Source organism: Aquarana catesbeiana, linkage group LG01 (genome assembly GCF_042186555.1).
Source record: "Aquarana catesbeiana isolate 2022-GZ linkage group LG01, ASM4218655v1, whole genome shotgun sequence".
Taxonomy (NCBI): domain Eukaryota; kingdom Metazoa; phylum Chordata; class Amphibia; order Anura; family Ranidae; genus Aquarana; species Aquarana catesbeiana.
Genome location: NC_133324.1, coordinates 972,560,813 through 972,577,264, shown reverse-complemented (window position 1 = coordinate 972,577,264; position 16,452 = coordinate 972,560,813). Strand labels below are relative to the sequence as shown.

The 16,452-nt window shown below is 45.1% G+C and overlaps 1 protein-coding gene across 3 annotated transcripts in view; it reads left to right on the top strand.

Annotated features, from left to right (window-relative positions):
* The window catches only part of LOC141123223 (uncharacterized), an 89,757-nt gene that overhangs the window by 71,562 nt on the left and 1,743 nt on the right, over positions 1-16,452 (top strand). For all 3 annotated transcript variants that reach the window (XM_073612040.1, XM_073612039.1, XM_073612038.1), the window contains exons 8-9: positions 5,526-5,674; positions 5,787-5,887. In XM_073612040.1, the coding sequence (XP_073468141.1) occupies positions 5,526-5,674; positions 5,787-5,887 (250 nt within the window). The remainder of the gene's footprint in view (positions 1-5,525; positions 5,675-5,786; positions 5,888-16,452) is intronic.

The following is a 16,452-nucleotide window of genomic DNA, read 5'->3' as shown; positions in this document are numbered from 1 at the left end:
TACTGACTGTCTCTATTATTCCATATTACAGGACGGTCTCTCCTGTGTCCGGCTGTCTCTCTATCATTACTGACTGTCTCTATTATTCCATATTACAGGACGATCTCTCCTGTGTCCGGCTGTCTCTCTATCATTACTGACTGTCTCTATTATTCCATATTACAGGACAATCTCTCCTGTGTCGGGCTGTCTCTTCATCATTACTGACTGTCTCTATTATTCCATATTACAGGATGGTCTCTCCTGTGTCCGGCTGTCTCTTCATAATTACTGACTGTCTCTATTATTCCATATTACAGGACGGTCTCTCCTGTGTCAAGCTGTCTCTCTATCATTACTGACTGTCTCTATTATTCCATATTACAGGACGGTCTCTCCTGTGTCCGGCTGTCTCTCTATCATTACTGACTGTCTCTATTATTCCATATTACAGGAGGGTCTCTCCTGTGTCCGGCTGTCTCTCTATCATTACTGACTGTCTCCATTATTCCATATTACAGGATGGTCTCTCCTGTGTCCGGCTGTCTCTTCATCATTACTGACTGTCTCTATTATTCCATATTACAGGACGGTCTCTCCTGTGTCCAGCTGTCTCTTCATAATTACTGACTGTCTCTATTATTCCATATTACAGGACGGTCTCTCCTGCGTCAAGCTGTCTCTCTATCATTACTGACTGTCTCTATTATTCCATATTACAGGACGCTCTCTCCTGTGTCCGGCTGTCTCTTCATCATTACTGACTGTCTCTATTATTCCATATTACAGGGCGGTCTCTCCTGTGTCCGGCTGTCTCTTCATCATTACTGACTGTCTCTATTATTCCATATTACAGGAGGGTCTCTCCTGTGTCCGGCTGTCTCTCTATCATTACTGACTGTCTCTATTATTCCATATTACAGGACAATCTCTCCTGTGTCCGGCTGTCTCTTCATCATTACTGACTGTCTCTATTATTCCATATTACAGGACGGTCTCTCCTGTGTCCAGCTGTCTCTTCATAATTACTGACTGTCTCTATTATTCCATATTACAGGACGGTCTCTCCTGTGTCAAGCTGTCTCTCTATCATTACTGACTGTCTCTATTATTCCATATTACAGGACGATCTCTCCTGTGTCCGGCTGTCTCTTCATCATTACTGACTGTCTCTATTATTCCATATTACAGGGCGGTCTCTCCTGTGTCCGGCTGTCTCTTCATCATTACTGACTGTCTCTATTATTCCATATTACAGGACGATCTCTCCTGTGTCCGGCTGTCTCTTCATCATTACTGACTGTCTCTATTATTCCATATTACAGGACGGTCTCTCCTGTGTCCGGCTGTCTCTTCATCATTACTGACTGTCTCTATTATTCCATATTACAGGACGGTCTCTCCTGTGTCCGGCTGTCTCTCTATCATTACTGACTGTCTCTATTATTCCATATTACAGGACGGTCTCTCCTGCGTCAAGCTGTCTCTCTATCATTACTGACTGTCTCTATTATTCCATATTACAGGACGATCTCTCCCGTGTCCGGCTGTCTCTTCATCATTACTGACTGTCTCTATTATTCCATATTACAGGGCGGTCTCTCCTGTGTCCGGCTGTCTCTTCATCATTACTGACTGTCTCTATTATTCCATATTACAGGAGGGTCTCTCCTGTGTCCGGCTGTCTCTCTATCATTACTGACTGTCTCTATTATTCCATATTACAGGACAATCTCTCCTGTGTCCGGCTGTCTCTTCATCATTACTGACTGTCTCTATTATTCCATATTACAGGACGGTCTCTCCTGTGTCCAGCTGTCTCTTCATAATTACTGACTGTCTCTATTATTCCATATTACAGGACGGTCTCTCCTGTGTCAAGCTGTCTCTCTATCATTACTGACTGTCTCTATTATTCCATATTACAGGACGATCTCTCCTGTGTCCGGCTGTCTCTTCATCATTACTGACTGTCTCTATTATTCCATATTACAGGGCGGTCTCTCCTGTGTCCGGCTGTCTCTTCATCATTACTGACTGTCTCTATTATTCCATATTACAGGACGATCTCTCCTGTGTCCGGCTGTCTCTTCATCATTACTGACTGTCTCTATTATTCCATATTACAGGAGGGTCTCTCCTGTGTCCGGCTGTCTCTCTATCATTACTGACTGTCTCTATTATTCCATATTACAGGACAATCTCTCTTGTGTCCCGCTGTCTCTTCATCATTACTGACTGTCTCTATTATTCCATATTACAGGACGGTCTCTCCTGTGTCCAGCTGTCTCTTCATAATTACTGACTGTCTCTATTATTCCATATTACAGGACGGTCTCTCCTGTGTCAAGCTGTCTCTCTATCATTACTGACTGTCTCTATTATTCCATATTACAGGACGATCTCTCCTGTGTCCGGCTGTCTCTTCATCATTACTGACTGTCTCTATTATTCCATATTACAGGGCGGTCTCTCCTGTGTCCGGCTGTCTCTTCATCATTACTGACTGTCTCTATTATTCCATATTACAGGACGATCTCTCCTGTGTCCGGCTGTCTCTTCATCATTACTGACTGTCTCTATTATTCCATATTACAGGACGGTCTCTCCTGTGTCCGGCTGTCTCTTCATCATTACTGACTGTCTCTATTATTCCATATTACAGGACGGTCTCTCCTGTGTCCGGCTGTCTCTCTATCATTACTGACTGTCTCTATTATTCCATATTACAGGAGGGTCTCTCCTGTGTCCGGCTGTCTCTCTATCATTACTGACTGTCTCCATTATTCCATATTACAGGATGGTCTCTCCTGTGTCCGGCTGTCTCTTCATCATTACTGACTGTCTCTATTATTCCATATTACAGGACGGTCTCTCCTGTGTCCAGCTGTCTCTTCATAATTACTGACTGTCTCTATTATTCCATATTACAGGACGGTCTCTCCTGCGTCAAGCTGTCTCTCTATCATTACTGACTGTCTCTATTATTCCATATTACAGGACGATCTCTCCTGTGTCCGGCTGTCTCTTCATCATTACTGACTGTCTCTATTATTCCATATTACAGGGCGGTCTCTCCTGTGTCCGGCTGTCTCTTCATCATTACTGACTGTCTCTATTATTCCATATTACAGGAGGGTCTCTCCTGTGTCCGGCTGTCTCTCTATCATTACTGACTGTCTCTATTATTCCATATTACAGGACAATCTCTCCTGTGTCCGGCTGTCTCTTCATCATTACTGACTGTCTCTATTATTCCATATTACAGGACGGTCTCTCCTGTGTCCAGCTGTCTCTTCATAATTACTGACTGTCTCTATTATTCCATATTACAGGACGGTCTCTCCTGTGTCAAGCTGTCTCTCTATCATTACTGACTGTCTCTATTATTCCATATTACAGGACGATCTCTCCTGTGTCCGGCTGTCTCTTCATCATTACTGACTGTCTCTATTATTCCATATTACAGGGCGGTCTCTCCTGTGTCCGGCTGTCTCTTCATCATTACTGACTGTCTCTATTATTCCATATTACAGGACGATCTCTCCTGTGTCCGGCTGTCTCTTCATCATTACTGACTGTCTCTATTATTCCATATTACAGGACGGTCTCTCCTGTGTCCGGCTGTCTCTTCATCATTACTGACTGTCTCTATTATTCCATATTACAGGACGGTCTCTCCTGTGTCCGGCTGTCTCTTCATCATTTCTGACTGTCTCTATTATTCCATATTACAGGACGGTCTCTCCTGTGTCCGGCTGTCTCTTCATCATTACTGACTGTCTCTATTATTCCATATTACAGGACGGTCTCTCCTGTGTCCGGCTGTCTCTTCATCATTACTGACTGTCTCTATTATTCCATATTACAGGACGGTCTCTCCTGTGTCCGGCTGTCTCTTCATCATTACTGACTGTCTCTATTATTCCATATTACAGGACGGTCTCTCCTGTGTCCGGCTGTCTCTCTATCATTACTGACTGTCTCTATTATTCCATATTACAGGACGATCTCTCCTTTGTCCGGCTGTCTCTCTATCATTACTGACTGTCTCTATTATTCCATATTACAGGACGGTCTCTCCTGTGTCCGGCTGTCTCTTCATCATTACTGACTGTCTCTATTATTCCATATTACAGGACGATCTCTCCTGTGTCCGGCTGTCTCTTCATCATTACTGACTGTCTCTATTATTCCATATTACAGGACGATCTCTCCTGTGTCCGGCTGTCTCTTCATCATTACTGACTGTCTCTATTATTCCATACTACAGGTCGATCTCTCCTGTGTCCGGCTGTCTCTTCATCATTACTGACTGTCTCTATTATTCCATATTACAGGACGGTCTCTCCTGTGTCCGGCTGTCTCTCTATCATTACTGACTGTCTCTATTATTCCATATTACAGGACGATCTCTCCTGTGTCCGGCTGTCTCTCTATCATTACTGACTGTCTCTATTATTCCATATTACAGGACGATCTCTCCTGTGTCCGGCTGTCTCTCTATCATTACTGACTGTCTCTATTATTCCATATTACAGGACGATCTCTCCTGTGTCCGGCTGTCTCTCTATCATTACTGACTGTCTCTATTATTCCATATTACAGGAGGGTCTCTCCTGTGTCCGGCTGTCTCTCTATCATTACTGACTGTCTCTATTATTCCATATTACAGGACGATCTCTCCTGTGTCCGGCTGTCTCTTCATCATTACTGACTGTCTCTATTATTCCATATTACAGGACGCTCTCTCCTGTGTCCGGCTGTCTCTTCATCATTACTGACTGTCTCTATTATTCCATATTACAGGACGGTCTCTCCTGTGTCCAGCTGTCTCTTCATCATTACTGATTGTCTCTATTATTCCATATTACAGGACGGTCTCTCCCGTGTCCAGCTGTCTCTTCATCATTACTGACTGTCTTTATTATTCCATATTACAGGACGGTCTCTCCTGTGTCCGGCTGTCTCTTCATCATTACTGACTGTCTCTATTATTCCATTTTACAGGACGGTCTCTCCTGTGTCCGGCTGTCTCTCTATCATTACTGACTGTCTCTATTATTCCATATTACAGGATGGTCTCTCCTGTGTCCGGCTGTCTCTCTATCATTACTGATTGTCTCTATTATTCCATATTACAGGACGGTCTCTCCTGTGTCCGGCTGTCTCTCTATCATTACTGACTGTCTCTATTATTCCATTTTACAGGACGGTCTCTCCTGTGTCCGGCTGTCTCTCTATCATTACTGACTGTCTCTATTATTCCATATTACAGGATGGTCTCTCCTGTGTCCAGCTGTCTCTCTATCATTACTGGCTGTCTCTATTATTCCATATTACAGGACGGTCTCTCCTGTGTCCAGCTGTCTCTTCATCATTACTGATTGTCTCTATTATTCCATATTACAGGATGGTCTCTCCTGTGTCTGGCTGTCTCTCCATCATTACTGACTGTCTCTATTATTCCATATTACAGGACGGTCTCTCCTGTGTCCGGCTGTCTCTCTATCATTACTGACTGTCTCTATTATTCCATATTACAGGACGGTCTCCTAGATGTCCGGATCTCTGGATCACCATCCATGATAAATGTTATTTCTTCTCTGAGAACAAGAAGACACGTTCACTTAGTGATAAAGAATGTGAAAAGAATGGCTCTAGGCTCGCCCAGGTGAAGGAGAAGACCATACAGGTCAGTGTTGGGGTCACTGGGTTGGGTGTGGGGTGGGGAGCATCTGGTGGCACTCATAAGACATCCAGGAAGGTGATAGTAATAATAATGTGTTGTGTATTGTGTTATCCAGAGACTGGTGACCATCACAGGAAAAGGATTCTGGGTTGGATTAACCCAATTTAACATCCATGGTGGAATGTGGATGGGAAAATGGCCAGATGGCAGCATGGAGTAAGTTTTAGAGGGCTTTTTTTTCATAAAAAGAAACCCCCCCAACTCTTCAGTAGAAGTATCTCTATATGATGTCAGGCTTCCTCCTCCCTCCTCTTCCTCCAAAAAGATTTGTACACAATCTGTTTAGAAAACAAAATATTTTTTTTTTGTCTTTACTGAACCCCAGTATAAATAAGTGGGGGCATGTTAGATCTTCTAAGTCACCCCTAATTTGACAGCTCTTTGGCCCAATTCACACCTGCACCAAGCATCGCTTCTTAGCGTGTTTTTTGCCAAGTTTGTCACACTGCAGTACAAGAAAACCCTTTCACTTGAATTGGCTTCCCTATGCCCAGAAAATGTGGCAAAGTAGCCCAAATATGGTACCTCTTTTTACAAGTGAGCCAAGTACATTTTGCCTCGTTTTTTCATGTATTTTGTTGCGAGGGAAACATGCAACAAAATACAGGACGGCTCCCTGTGTTTGGGATGCCATTAAGAAATAATATCACCACAAGCATGTTGTTTGTTTTGCCACATTTTGAGTGTTTCCAAAAACAGAAATTCACTACTCTGCCAGCGAGTTTAGAATGTCCAGGGGTGAATGCAACCTTATTGTCACTTTCTTGGAGCAAAGCACATCTCTCCTAAGGCAATTCTGTGTCTCGGTGGGGCTGTTATGAACATTCGTCACCAATCTAAAACACTCCTTTATCCTCATTCACCTGTAATAGGACTGGACATGTTATATCTGTACAGTGTCCTCTATAGTTCCTCATCACCAGACACTCAGCTGTGACAGTCTGTGTGCACCAACCCAACTACATACACTATATTGTCAAAACCTACATATCCTACATAATCTACAATCCTCATCAAGATCCCTCAGTCAAGAAGACATAAACTATATTGTCAAAAGTATTGGGACACCTGCCTTTACACACATAAACTTTAATGACATCCCAGTCTTAGTCTGTAGGGTTCAATATTGAGTTGGTAATTTTTTATTTGAGAATCTTGCAAACAAGAAACACATTCCAACTTTTTTTTTATACAAAAATATAAAAAAAATAAATATTATACATATATACATATATATACACACATACATACACACATACATACATATATTTCCTCTTTTCTTTTTTTTTTCAAATATGCATAACATATTGTATATACGACTAAACTTAATAATAAAGGCTTACTTCAACCTATAATATATGAACAAAAGGGATTTTTTTTTTTCAACCAAGAGGAATATCACTGTATTATATTATACTATATACATATATCACTAAATAGCACAGACATCTTCAACAATTCTACACATTACTCAACTTGATTAACATTCAGACCAAGAAACATAGATTATCATGTGTATGTAGCCTTTCTTCAAAATTATGTTTATCCTTGAAAATCTAAAAGGAGTGTCCAGAGAGAAAACAGGGAAAGAACCCAACACCCAGAGATCAACAAACAGCAGCTACAGGCCTGATATTCCTCCACGCCTTTATCCAGACCCTTTGCCGCCATCTGTCTTTCTCGAGACCCCGAATTTTCCCTACCTCACCAAGAATCTCACACACCACCACCGGAACAGGAAGGACTTTCTGCCGAAGGGATACCTGAGACCGTGCATTCCAGGTGTAATATCGGACTACTAAGCTGACTAGAAAAAGAGTGTCCAAATCAAATCCCTTGCGATTCTGCAATGCTCCATACACCCACTCAGCATAAGACATGCAAGGCAGGAAAGGAATATTCAGAGCCCTCCCCACCTTTTTATAGACTTCTATATTGAATGGGCACTGAAGCAAGAAGTGGTCCATGGTTTCCACTTCACCCTGACACTCCACTCTTGGACAACCACGATTGTCCAAAGAGCGGCACTTCACGTTCCCCCTCACATAGAGCCTACCGTGGAAAGCGAGCCAGGCCTGGTCCCTAAATTTCAAGGGAATCCGCTCAGAATTTATTAAACGTAAACCCTCCCTCATAATATGACCTGGGCAATCCCTTAAGGCCAGTGGCGCATGAAAGACAGTACCCACGATCTTCTCCCCCAGGAGTCTCCTAGGAAGGGACCTGATATCCTCTGCTGTCACATGCCACCGTTTAAGAATTTTCAGGCACAGGGCAACATAAGCCGGGAGCTTACCATGCTTGATCCTTAGGCTTTTCACTGGCCCGCCACTCTCCCAACAGCCCAGAAAAGGTCTAAACCAGATCTGGAAAATACCCACCCATCCAGGCGGTCTCTCGGCTAGCATGTTACCAAAATTATGTTTCAAAAACATCAGAGAGAAGAACACAACCGGGTTGACCATCCCTAGGCCACCCTTCCACCTAGATAGGTAAGTCACATTCCGCTTCACAAGATTCAGCCTGTTCCCCCATAATAATTGGAAGAAACAACTATAAATCCTGGTATAGCAAGACTCTGGCAAGATGCAAACAAAGCTGACATACAAAAAGGTAGGAATCAGGTAGGTCTTAATCAAGTCCACCCTTTCCCTCAAGGAGAGCCGCCACCCTTTCCAGCATTTCACCTTGACATCAGCATCATTCAGCCTGGCTTTCCAATTTGACTTACTGTAATCATCAGGGCCAAACTCGATGCCTAATACTTTGACTTTCTGCTGAGGCCTCGGGAAGGTGTCTGGAAGTGCAAAGCTCTCACCTCCCTCGCTCATCCAAAAAACTTCACTTTTATCACGGTTGACCTTGGAGCCTGATGCCTCGGAATACTGCTCTATAACTGAAACCACCTCCTGTGCCTCCTCTGTCCCAGAGATAAAGACAGAAACGTCATCAGCATAGGCTACAACCCTCAAGGGCGGCTCACCAGTAATGCCCACCGGCACCCCGCACAACGGTCCACTCTCTAGCCTTCTGATGAAGGGGTCGATTGCGAACACGTATAGCAAAGGGCTCAGCGGACACCCCTGGCGCACCCCCGATCCAACCCCGAAGGGCTGTCCAACCCAACCATTAACAAGCATGAAGCTCTCTGCCTCTCTGTATAAAGTCTTAAGCCATCCAATAAACCCACCCTCCAGGCCATACTTGTCAAGGAGAAGCCAGAGGTACTCATGATTGACACGATCAAAAGCCTTCGCCTGATCCAGTGCCAGCAAATACTTTCCCCAACCTTCAGCCCTGCAACGTTCCAGAGCCTCCCGGACAGCTAACACCGCTGAAAAAGTGCTTCTGCCCTGGACTGAACAGTGCTGCTGACGAGAAAGCAATCTGTCTGCTACTGACGACAAGCGCCAGAAAATTATCTTCGCCAGAATCTTTCTATCGACATTGAGAAGGCTAATGGGGCGCCAATTCTCAATCATCGAGGGATCCTTGCCTTTTGACAACAGAATCACAGCAGATTGTCTCATGGAGGGAGGGAGCGAACCCTCCTGCAGACAGCCGTTAAATACCTCCACAAGATAAGGTACCAAGCTGGATTTGAAAATCTTATAAAATTCAGCCGTCAATCCGTCTGGCCCAGGGGTTTTCTTAATAGCCAGACCATCTATAGCTTTGACTACCTCTTCTGCTGTGATTCCCCCTGTCAAACTTGCAAGCGGAATGTTATTTCCCAAACCTGGTGTAGAATCCAGAAAACTCGACATCTTTGCTCGATCGAGGTACTTCTCCCCCAGAAGATCCACATAAAAAGACCTTGAGACCTCCAGGATCCCTGACCTGGATTTCGTCAAAGAGCCCGTACTATCCCTTAGCCCAACAACCGTCTTAACTGCTGCGCTTTGTTTGCAGTTCTGATAAGGGTCGGGCGAGTGATATTTCCCGTAGTCCCTTTCCAGAACCAAAGAAGCGTGCCGGTCATACTGATACTTCCTAAGGAGAAGTTTCACCTCAGAGATTGCCCCGGAATCTCCACCACTCGAGACAAGGCGATCAAGCTTTCTCCGCAGCTGCTGGTAGGCAATGTACTTACCAAGCTGTTTCCTTTTTCCTATGGCCTTGAAAAACCCACTAATCCGGCTTTTGGCAAGCTCCCACCACTCAGACTTACTGCTGCAGAAATCCAGGATGGTTACCTGAGCCTGAAAAAAATCCTCAAAGATTGTCTTACCTCCTCGTCATCCAGCAGAGCCGAATTCATCCTCCAAATACCCTTTCCTTTAGGTGGTATATCTGAAGCATTGAGAATCACAGACAGCAAAAGGTGATCAGAAAACTCCACCATACGACACTCAGGAGCCGAAAAGGCAGAGTCCCCTTTTAAAAAAAACCTATCTATCCTGCTCTCACAACTGCCTCGCCTAAATGTGTACCCCGTGCTGTCTGGGCAACGCTTAATATGCGCATCTTCCAGACCTGCTTCCCTGGCTATCGTATTAAGAAAAACGCTATCATATCTCAGGCTGTCAGTGGAGCCTTTCCAGTCTTTGGGCCTAGTAACGGTGTTAAAATCACCTCCAAAGACAACTTGCCGAGATGTAAAAAGGAAAGGCTTAATCTTTGTAAAGAGGCATTTCCTCTCCCATCTAGTCTGAGGTCCATAAATATTTATTAAACGCAGATCATGCCCCTTCACAGAGACGTCCAGGACCATACACCTTCCAATCTCTACCTCGATAACCCGCCGACACGTTACCATGCCAGTAAAAAGTACTGCAACTCCGCTGTAAGGCTCAGCCGCAAGAGACCAGAAGGAGGGCCCACGCCTCCACTCCCTCTTTGCCAGGTGGACATCGGCAAGGCTATTTAGCCGGGTCTCTTGCAAAAATAAAATATCAGCATCCATCTCGCTGAGCAAAAATAAGGCCATATTACGAGCCCTTACAGATTTTATGCTGGCAACATTAATTGTTGCCAACTTTATCGGAGTGGGAACTGCCATCAGGATGATTGAGGTGGGCGTTTCTTAGCCTGAGCTCCCTCCCCCCTTACTGGAGACCTTGACCTCTTTAGAGAACACTCTACCTCATCCTCCTCCATCTGAGACATGGAATTAGAAGACTCCTCCTCCCCCTCAGATAAGGACCCAAACTTGTTTCCCAGCGGTAGATCATCTACCTCTAAGGATGAAACCGAGGAGGCAGAGGTCAGGACTACCTTATTCCTCCTTCTCCCCACCTTGGTCCACTCTCCCTCCTCCCCTGAAACATTACCCTGAAAGACCTCATCTACATTATTAGCAGTAGCAACTTCCCCCTTCTTCACCTTAGAACCTCCACTAGAGGTTTTACGCTGCCTTAGGGAAGGCCCAGATGAAGCTGCCACCTCAGATCTGCACGAATCCTCCCCTTTGGCAGCCTCAGCCAATCTGGATGACTTATATACTTTTGGAACACTGGGCACTTGAAACACTGGGGAAGAACACACAACAGAAGTAGACACAGACATAGTAGGGAGCACAGACTGGGGAGCAGACACAGTAGGGATCACATCTTCAGGCTGGGAAACTGACACCTGGGGGGGGCCCTCAGGACTAGCTGAAACAGCTCCACCAACCCCTTGCTTCCCCCCACGTTCCTCCTCCTCCATCCTTAGAAGTTCTTCCACCACCTCTGGCTGATTATGGAGGGCTTCAGGGCAAAGACTATAGGGGTGACCTAACTTGTTACAAAGATTGCAACGAATACTATTGCAGTCTTTTGCAACATGCCCTGAGCCCTGACAGAGGGAACATTTCTGCACAGAACATGAGCTTGAAAAATGCCCCTTTTCACCACAGCGATGACACAACTTTGGTTGCCCTGCATAAAAAGTAATAATCCTATCACGACCTATGAAGGCAGACAAAGGGATGTGCTTAACAACATTACCCGTGACTAGGGATGAGCTTCGTGTTCGAGTCGAACCCATGTTCGACTCGAACATCGGCTGTTCGATCGTTCGCCGAATTGCGAACGTTATGGGCCGTTCGCGCTAAATTCGTGTGGCGCGTCACGGCCCATAATTCACTGCGGCATCGCAGTGCATTGCTGGCTGATGATTGGCCAAGCATGCACTATGACCCGCATGCTTGGCCAATCACAGCGCCGTCAGTAGAGAGAGCTGTAATTGGCCAAAGCCAGGGTGGCTTTGGCCAATTATGGCTCAGGGGATTTAGTACACACCCCACACTATATAAGGCCGCCTGCACGGCGGCCCTGTGTAGTGTGTGTTCCGGTGTGCTGAGAGATAGAGAGAGAGAGAGACAGTGTCATTTGATTTGAGTTAGATAGATTAGGCAGAACAGTCAGTCAGTTAGCTGCACTTACAGTGTATTGTGTATATATATATGCATCCCAGGTGTTGCATATATATATATACACTGTATTCAGTTTAGCTAGATCCGTTCCTGTTATCTTCTATCTAGACTATTTACATTTAATGCAGTGCGTCCTGCTCACAGTGTTCAGCTAGATCCGTTCCTGCTATTTACATTTAGTGCAGTGCGTCCTGCTCACAGTGTTCAGCTAGATCCGTTCCTGTTATCTTCTAGACTATTTACATTTAGTGCAGTGCGTCCTGCTCACAGTGTTCAGCTAGATCCGTTCCTGCAATTTACATTTAGTGCAGTGCGTCCTGCTCACAGTGTTCAGCTAGATCCGTTCCTGCTATTTACATTTAGTGCAGTGCGTCCTGCTCACAGTGTTCAGCTAGATCCGTTCCTGCTATTTACATTTAGTGCAGTGCGTCCTGCTCACAGTGTTCAGCTAGATCTGTTCCTGCTATTTACATTTAGTGCAGTGCGTCCTGCTCACAGTGTTCAGCTAGATCCGTTCCTGCTATTTACATTTAGTGCAGTGCGTCCTGCTCACAGTGTTCAGCTAGATCCGTTCCTGCTATTTACATTTAGTGCAGTGCGTCCTGCTCACAGTGTTCAGCTAGAGCCGTTCCTGCTATTTACATTTAGTGCAGTGCGTCCTGCTCACAGTGTTCAGCTAGATCCGTTCCTGTTATCTTCTAGACTATTTACATTTAGTGCAGTGCGTCCTGCTCACAGTGTTCAGCTAGATCCGTTCCTGTTATCTTCTAGACTATTTACATTTAGTGCAGTGCGTCCTGCTCACAGTGTTCAGCTAGATCCGTTCCTGCTATTTACATTTAGTGCAGTGCGTCCTGCTCACAGTGTACAGCTAGATCCGTTCCTGTTATCTTCCTACTGACAGGCAGGCTTGTCTGGTTACAGTATATAAAGCTACCTGAAGAAAATTACAGGTGTTCTATTTGATCCTATTAGTACCACGGTCAGGCAGCTAGACTATTTACATTTAGTACAGTGCGTCCTGCTCACAGTGTTCAGCTAGATCCGTTCCTGTTATCTTCCTACTGACAGGCAGGCTTGTCTGGTTACAGTATATAAAGCTACTTGAAGAAAATTACAGGTGTTCTATCCCAGCTTAGTGCAGCTACAGGCCATTAGTATGTCTGGAAGGCCAAGAAGGAGAGGCAGACAGTCACAAGCCAATAAGAGAGGGCAAGCAGGCTCTGTGTCTAGTGCTGGTCGTGGAGACGGTGCATCCTCATCAGCACGTGGCCATGGGACACCTAAGGCCCAAATTTCTGCTGAGTATATAGGGCAGGACCCTACTTTCAAACATCTAACTTACAAACGACTCCTACTTGCAAACGGAAGGAGACAACAGGAAGTGAGATGAAATCTACCCCTAGGAAGGGAAATTCTCTCCTGTAAGAGTTAATATGGGAAAACAATTTCTCCTTTCCACTGATGCTTTCCAATCCTTGTTCCACAAAAAAACCAAATTTTCAAAAAACATTTTTCATTGGGACAAAAAAGTGAGGTGAAATCTTCTGAAGAGGAGGAAAGACAGCAAAACAAATGTCACAGGGGTGATAACCCTTCCCTATGTTTTCCAAAAAGCTTAGAAAAGATTTTTTGGCTGGAGCTAAACACGTTAAAAATGTTCAAAATTACAAACAGATTCTACTTAACAACAAACCTACAGTCCCTGTCTTGTTTGCACCGCCTGTATACTGCTGTTCAGAGTATATAGGGCCTGGTGGCCCCACACCTTTCCTTATTTTAATTTGGGTGCGGGGTTCCCCTTAATATCCATACAAGACCCAAAGGGCCTGGTAATGGACTGGGGGGTACCCATGCCGTTTGTCTCACTGATTTTCATCCATATTGCCATGACCCGACATGACATTAAACCCGCAAGCAGTTTTAAATGAGATTTTTTCCTTTAAAAATGTCATTTTGTGCAGGGACTGTTCTAAACATGGGAAACACGCGTCACTTTACAGGCATACTATAGACACCCCCCAGGTACGATATTTAAAGGAATATTTCACTTTTTTTTTTTTACTTTAAGCATCATTACAATCACTGCTCCCGAAAAAACGGCCGTTTTTAAAAGTTTTTTTTGCATTGATACATGTCCCCTGGGGTAGGACCCGGGTCCCCAAACCCTTTTTAGGACAATACCATGCAAATTAGCCTTTAAAATGAGCACTTTTGATTTCGAACGTTCGAGTCCCATAGACGTCAATGGGGTTCTAACGTTCGTGCGAACTTTCGGTCCGTTCGCGGGTTCTGGTGCGAACCGAACCGGGGGGTGTTCGGCTCATCCCTACCCGTGACATGCAGTTTTACCAACACCGTCCAACCTCCTGTCCAAATCCCCCTATCATCTACAACTTTCCTCAATGGAGCTTGGACATCAGCATATCTCCCCAACCACACCACCAGATTCGCAGCAGGAATGGACTCATTGCGTACTAGAATGGTGACGTTCTTATATAATGGCTGGCGAGAGATTACTTTGGGTGACAAACCTGCCCATTTTGGGGACTCCTTCCACCTCTGCTCATACCTCTCCCAAAAGACATCTAATCCTTCCGACTTGACAAAGGAGAGGTCATACTCATATAACCCAACTGGGCTGATAAGGGCAAAAATCTCCTCCGCTTTAAAACCCATCCCCAGAATACGGTCCACCACATCTCTCCTATTTGGGGGGGGGCCTTCTCCAGTCCACCTCAATTGGACCACATTGCGGCATTTAAAGGAGCTACCAGATGGTGTCAGATTGGTCTGACCTTCACTCACATCAGTCCTAGTGACCGCAGAATAACTGGCCCTACTCACCCTTGGGACAGGTGCAGCCACCGCTGCAGCATAGGAAATAACTGCACTCCTTGCAACATCCTGCACATCACTTTTAGTTACAGACCCCTCTTTAGATAAGTTAGAAACAACATTATCATCAACAGATGGAACAGAGACTTCTGACACAGAAATATCATCTACATTACCCTTGGTAATTCTTACTTCATTACCAGTAACTAAAGGGTTACTAACAGCAGAGATGTCTTTATCAGCACTCTTCACAGCAGAGTCTGCACACCCCTCACTGGCTCTCTGTACACAGGTGGGAGTCTCAGCCAGGAGATGAGCTTGCTCTCCACTGCCCTCTACAGCACCATCTATAGGAACTACATCTCCATTATGTTGTATAGGCAAATCTTTAACAAAAACAGCTTTTTCAGCCAACCGATGTTTCAAAGGTTTTGGGGGGACATCACTATCCTCTTCTTCATCCTCAGATGATCCAGACACGGAAAACTTGCGACCATGCAAAGGGGATTCCATTTCTGTGATTAATTTAAGCATTCCTGTTCCCTTCACAGACTCAGATGGATCATCTTGCTCCATAGCCTCCTGCTGCGGTGACAAGGGCACAGAACTTCCTTGGCCCGGTGACATACTGGCAGTCAAAACACCTGACTGCTGATCACCCGCAGCCTGTGTGCCAGAGCTTTCTCCACTTTCTGCAGGCATACTGATACTTGGCTCAGAATGTAAAGATTTTCCAGCGTGCTGGCCAGAAACACAGTCCAAGCCCGAAGAAACTTTTTTGCTTTGCACGGACCTTTCTTTCTCGCACTCTGGTGATGCTTCTCCTCCACTGGACTCTATGGTCCCTCTGCGCATTGTACGGAAGCGATCCTCATTGCCATATTTCTCCTTGAAAGCTCCGCTGGTTTCTTTCAATGCGGCCACCAGCAGACTCTGCTTTTCCACTTTAGCCTCCAAAGCCATTAACTCAGGCCGCATCTGTCTTCTTTTGGAACTGTGAAGCCGGTCATTTGCAATTTTTTTATGTTTGAAGTCAAACTTCAACTTCGCCAGTACTTCCTCCTCCTTGGCAATTCTCGCAATCCTAGCACAAACCTTCTTTCTGTAGGCTGACAGACTTTCACCTTTAGCTGGGCCATTTCCCAGGTCCTCAAACACTGGTATGGGAGGACCGGTACTCTGGCCATCCGGGGGATCCTCCCCGGGGTCCACCCCAGATTCCTGCATCCACTCTGGGTATAGGGAGTAATCAAACTCCCTGGATCAGTAGGCCTCTCTGGAGCTCAGGAGATCAACAGTAGTGCAGCCACACCCTTTGCAGCTATAACAGCTTCAACTCTTCTGGGAAGGCTGTCCACAAGGTGTAGGAGTTTGTCTATTTATTTATTTATTTATTTCAGGTACTTATATAGCGCCGTCAATTTACGCAGCGCTTTACATATACATTGTACATTCACATCAGTCCCTACCCTCAAGGACCTTACAATCTAAGGTCCCTAACTCACATTCATATATACTAGGGACA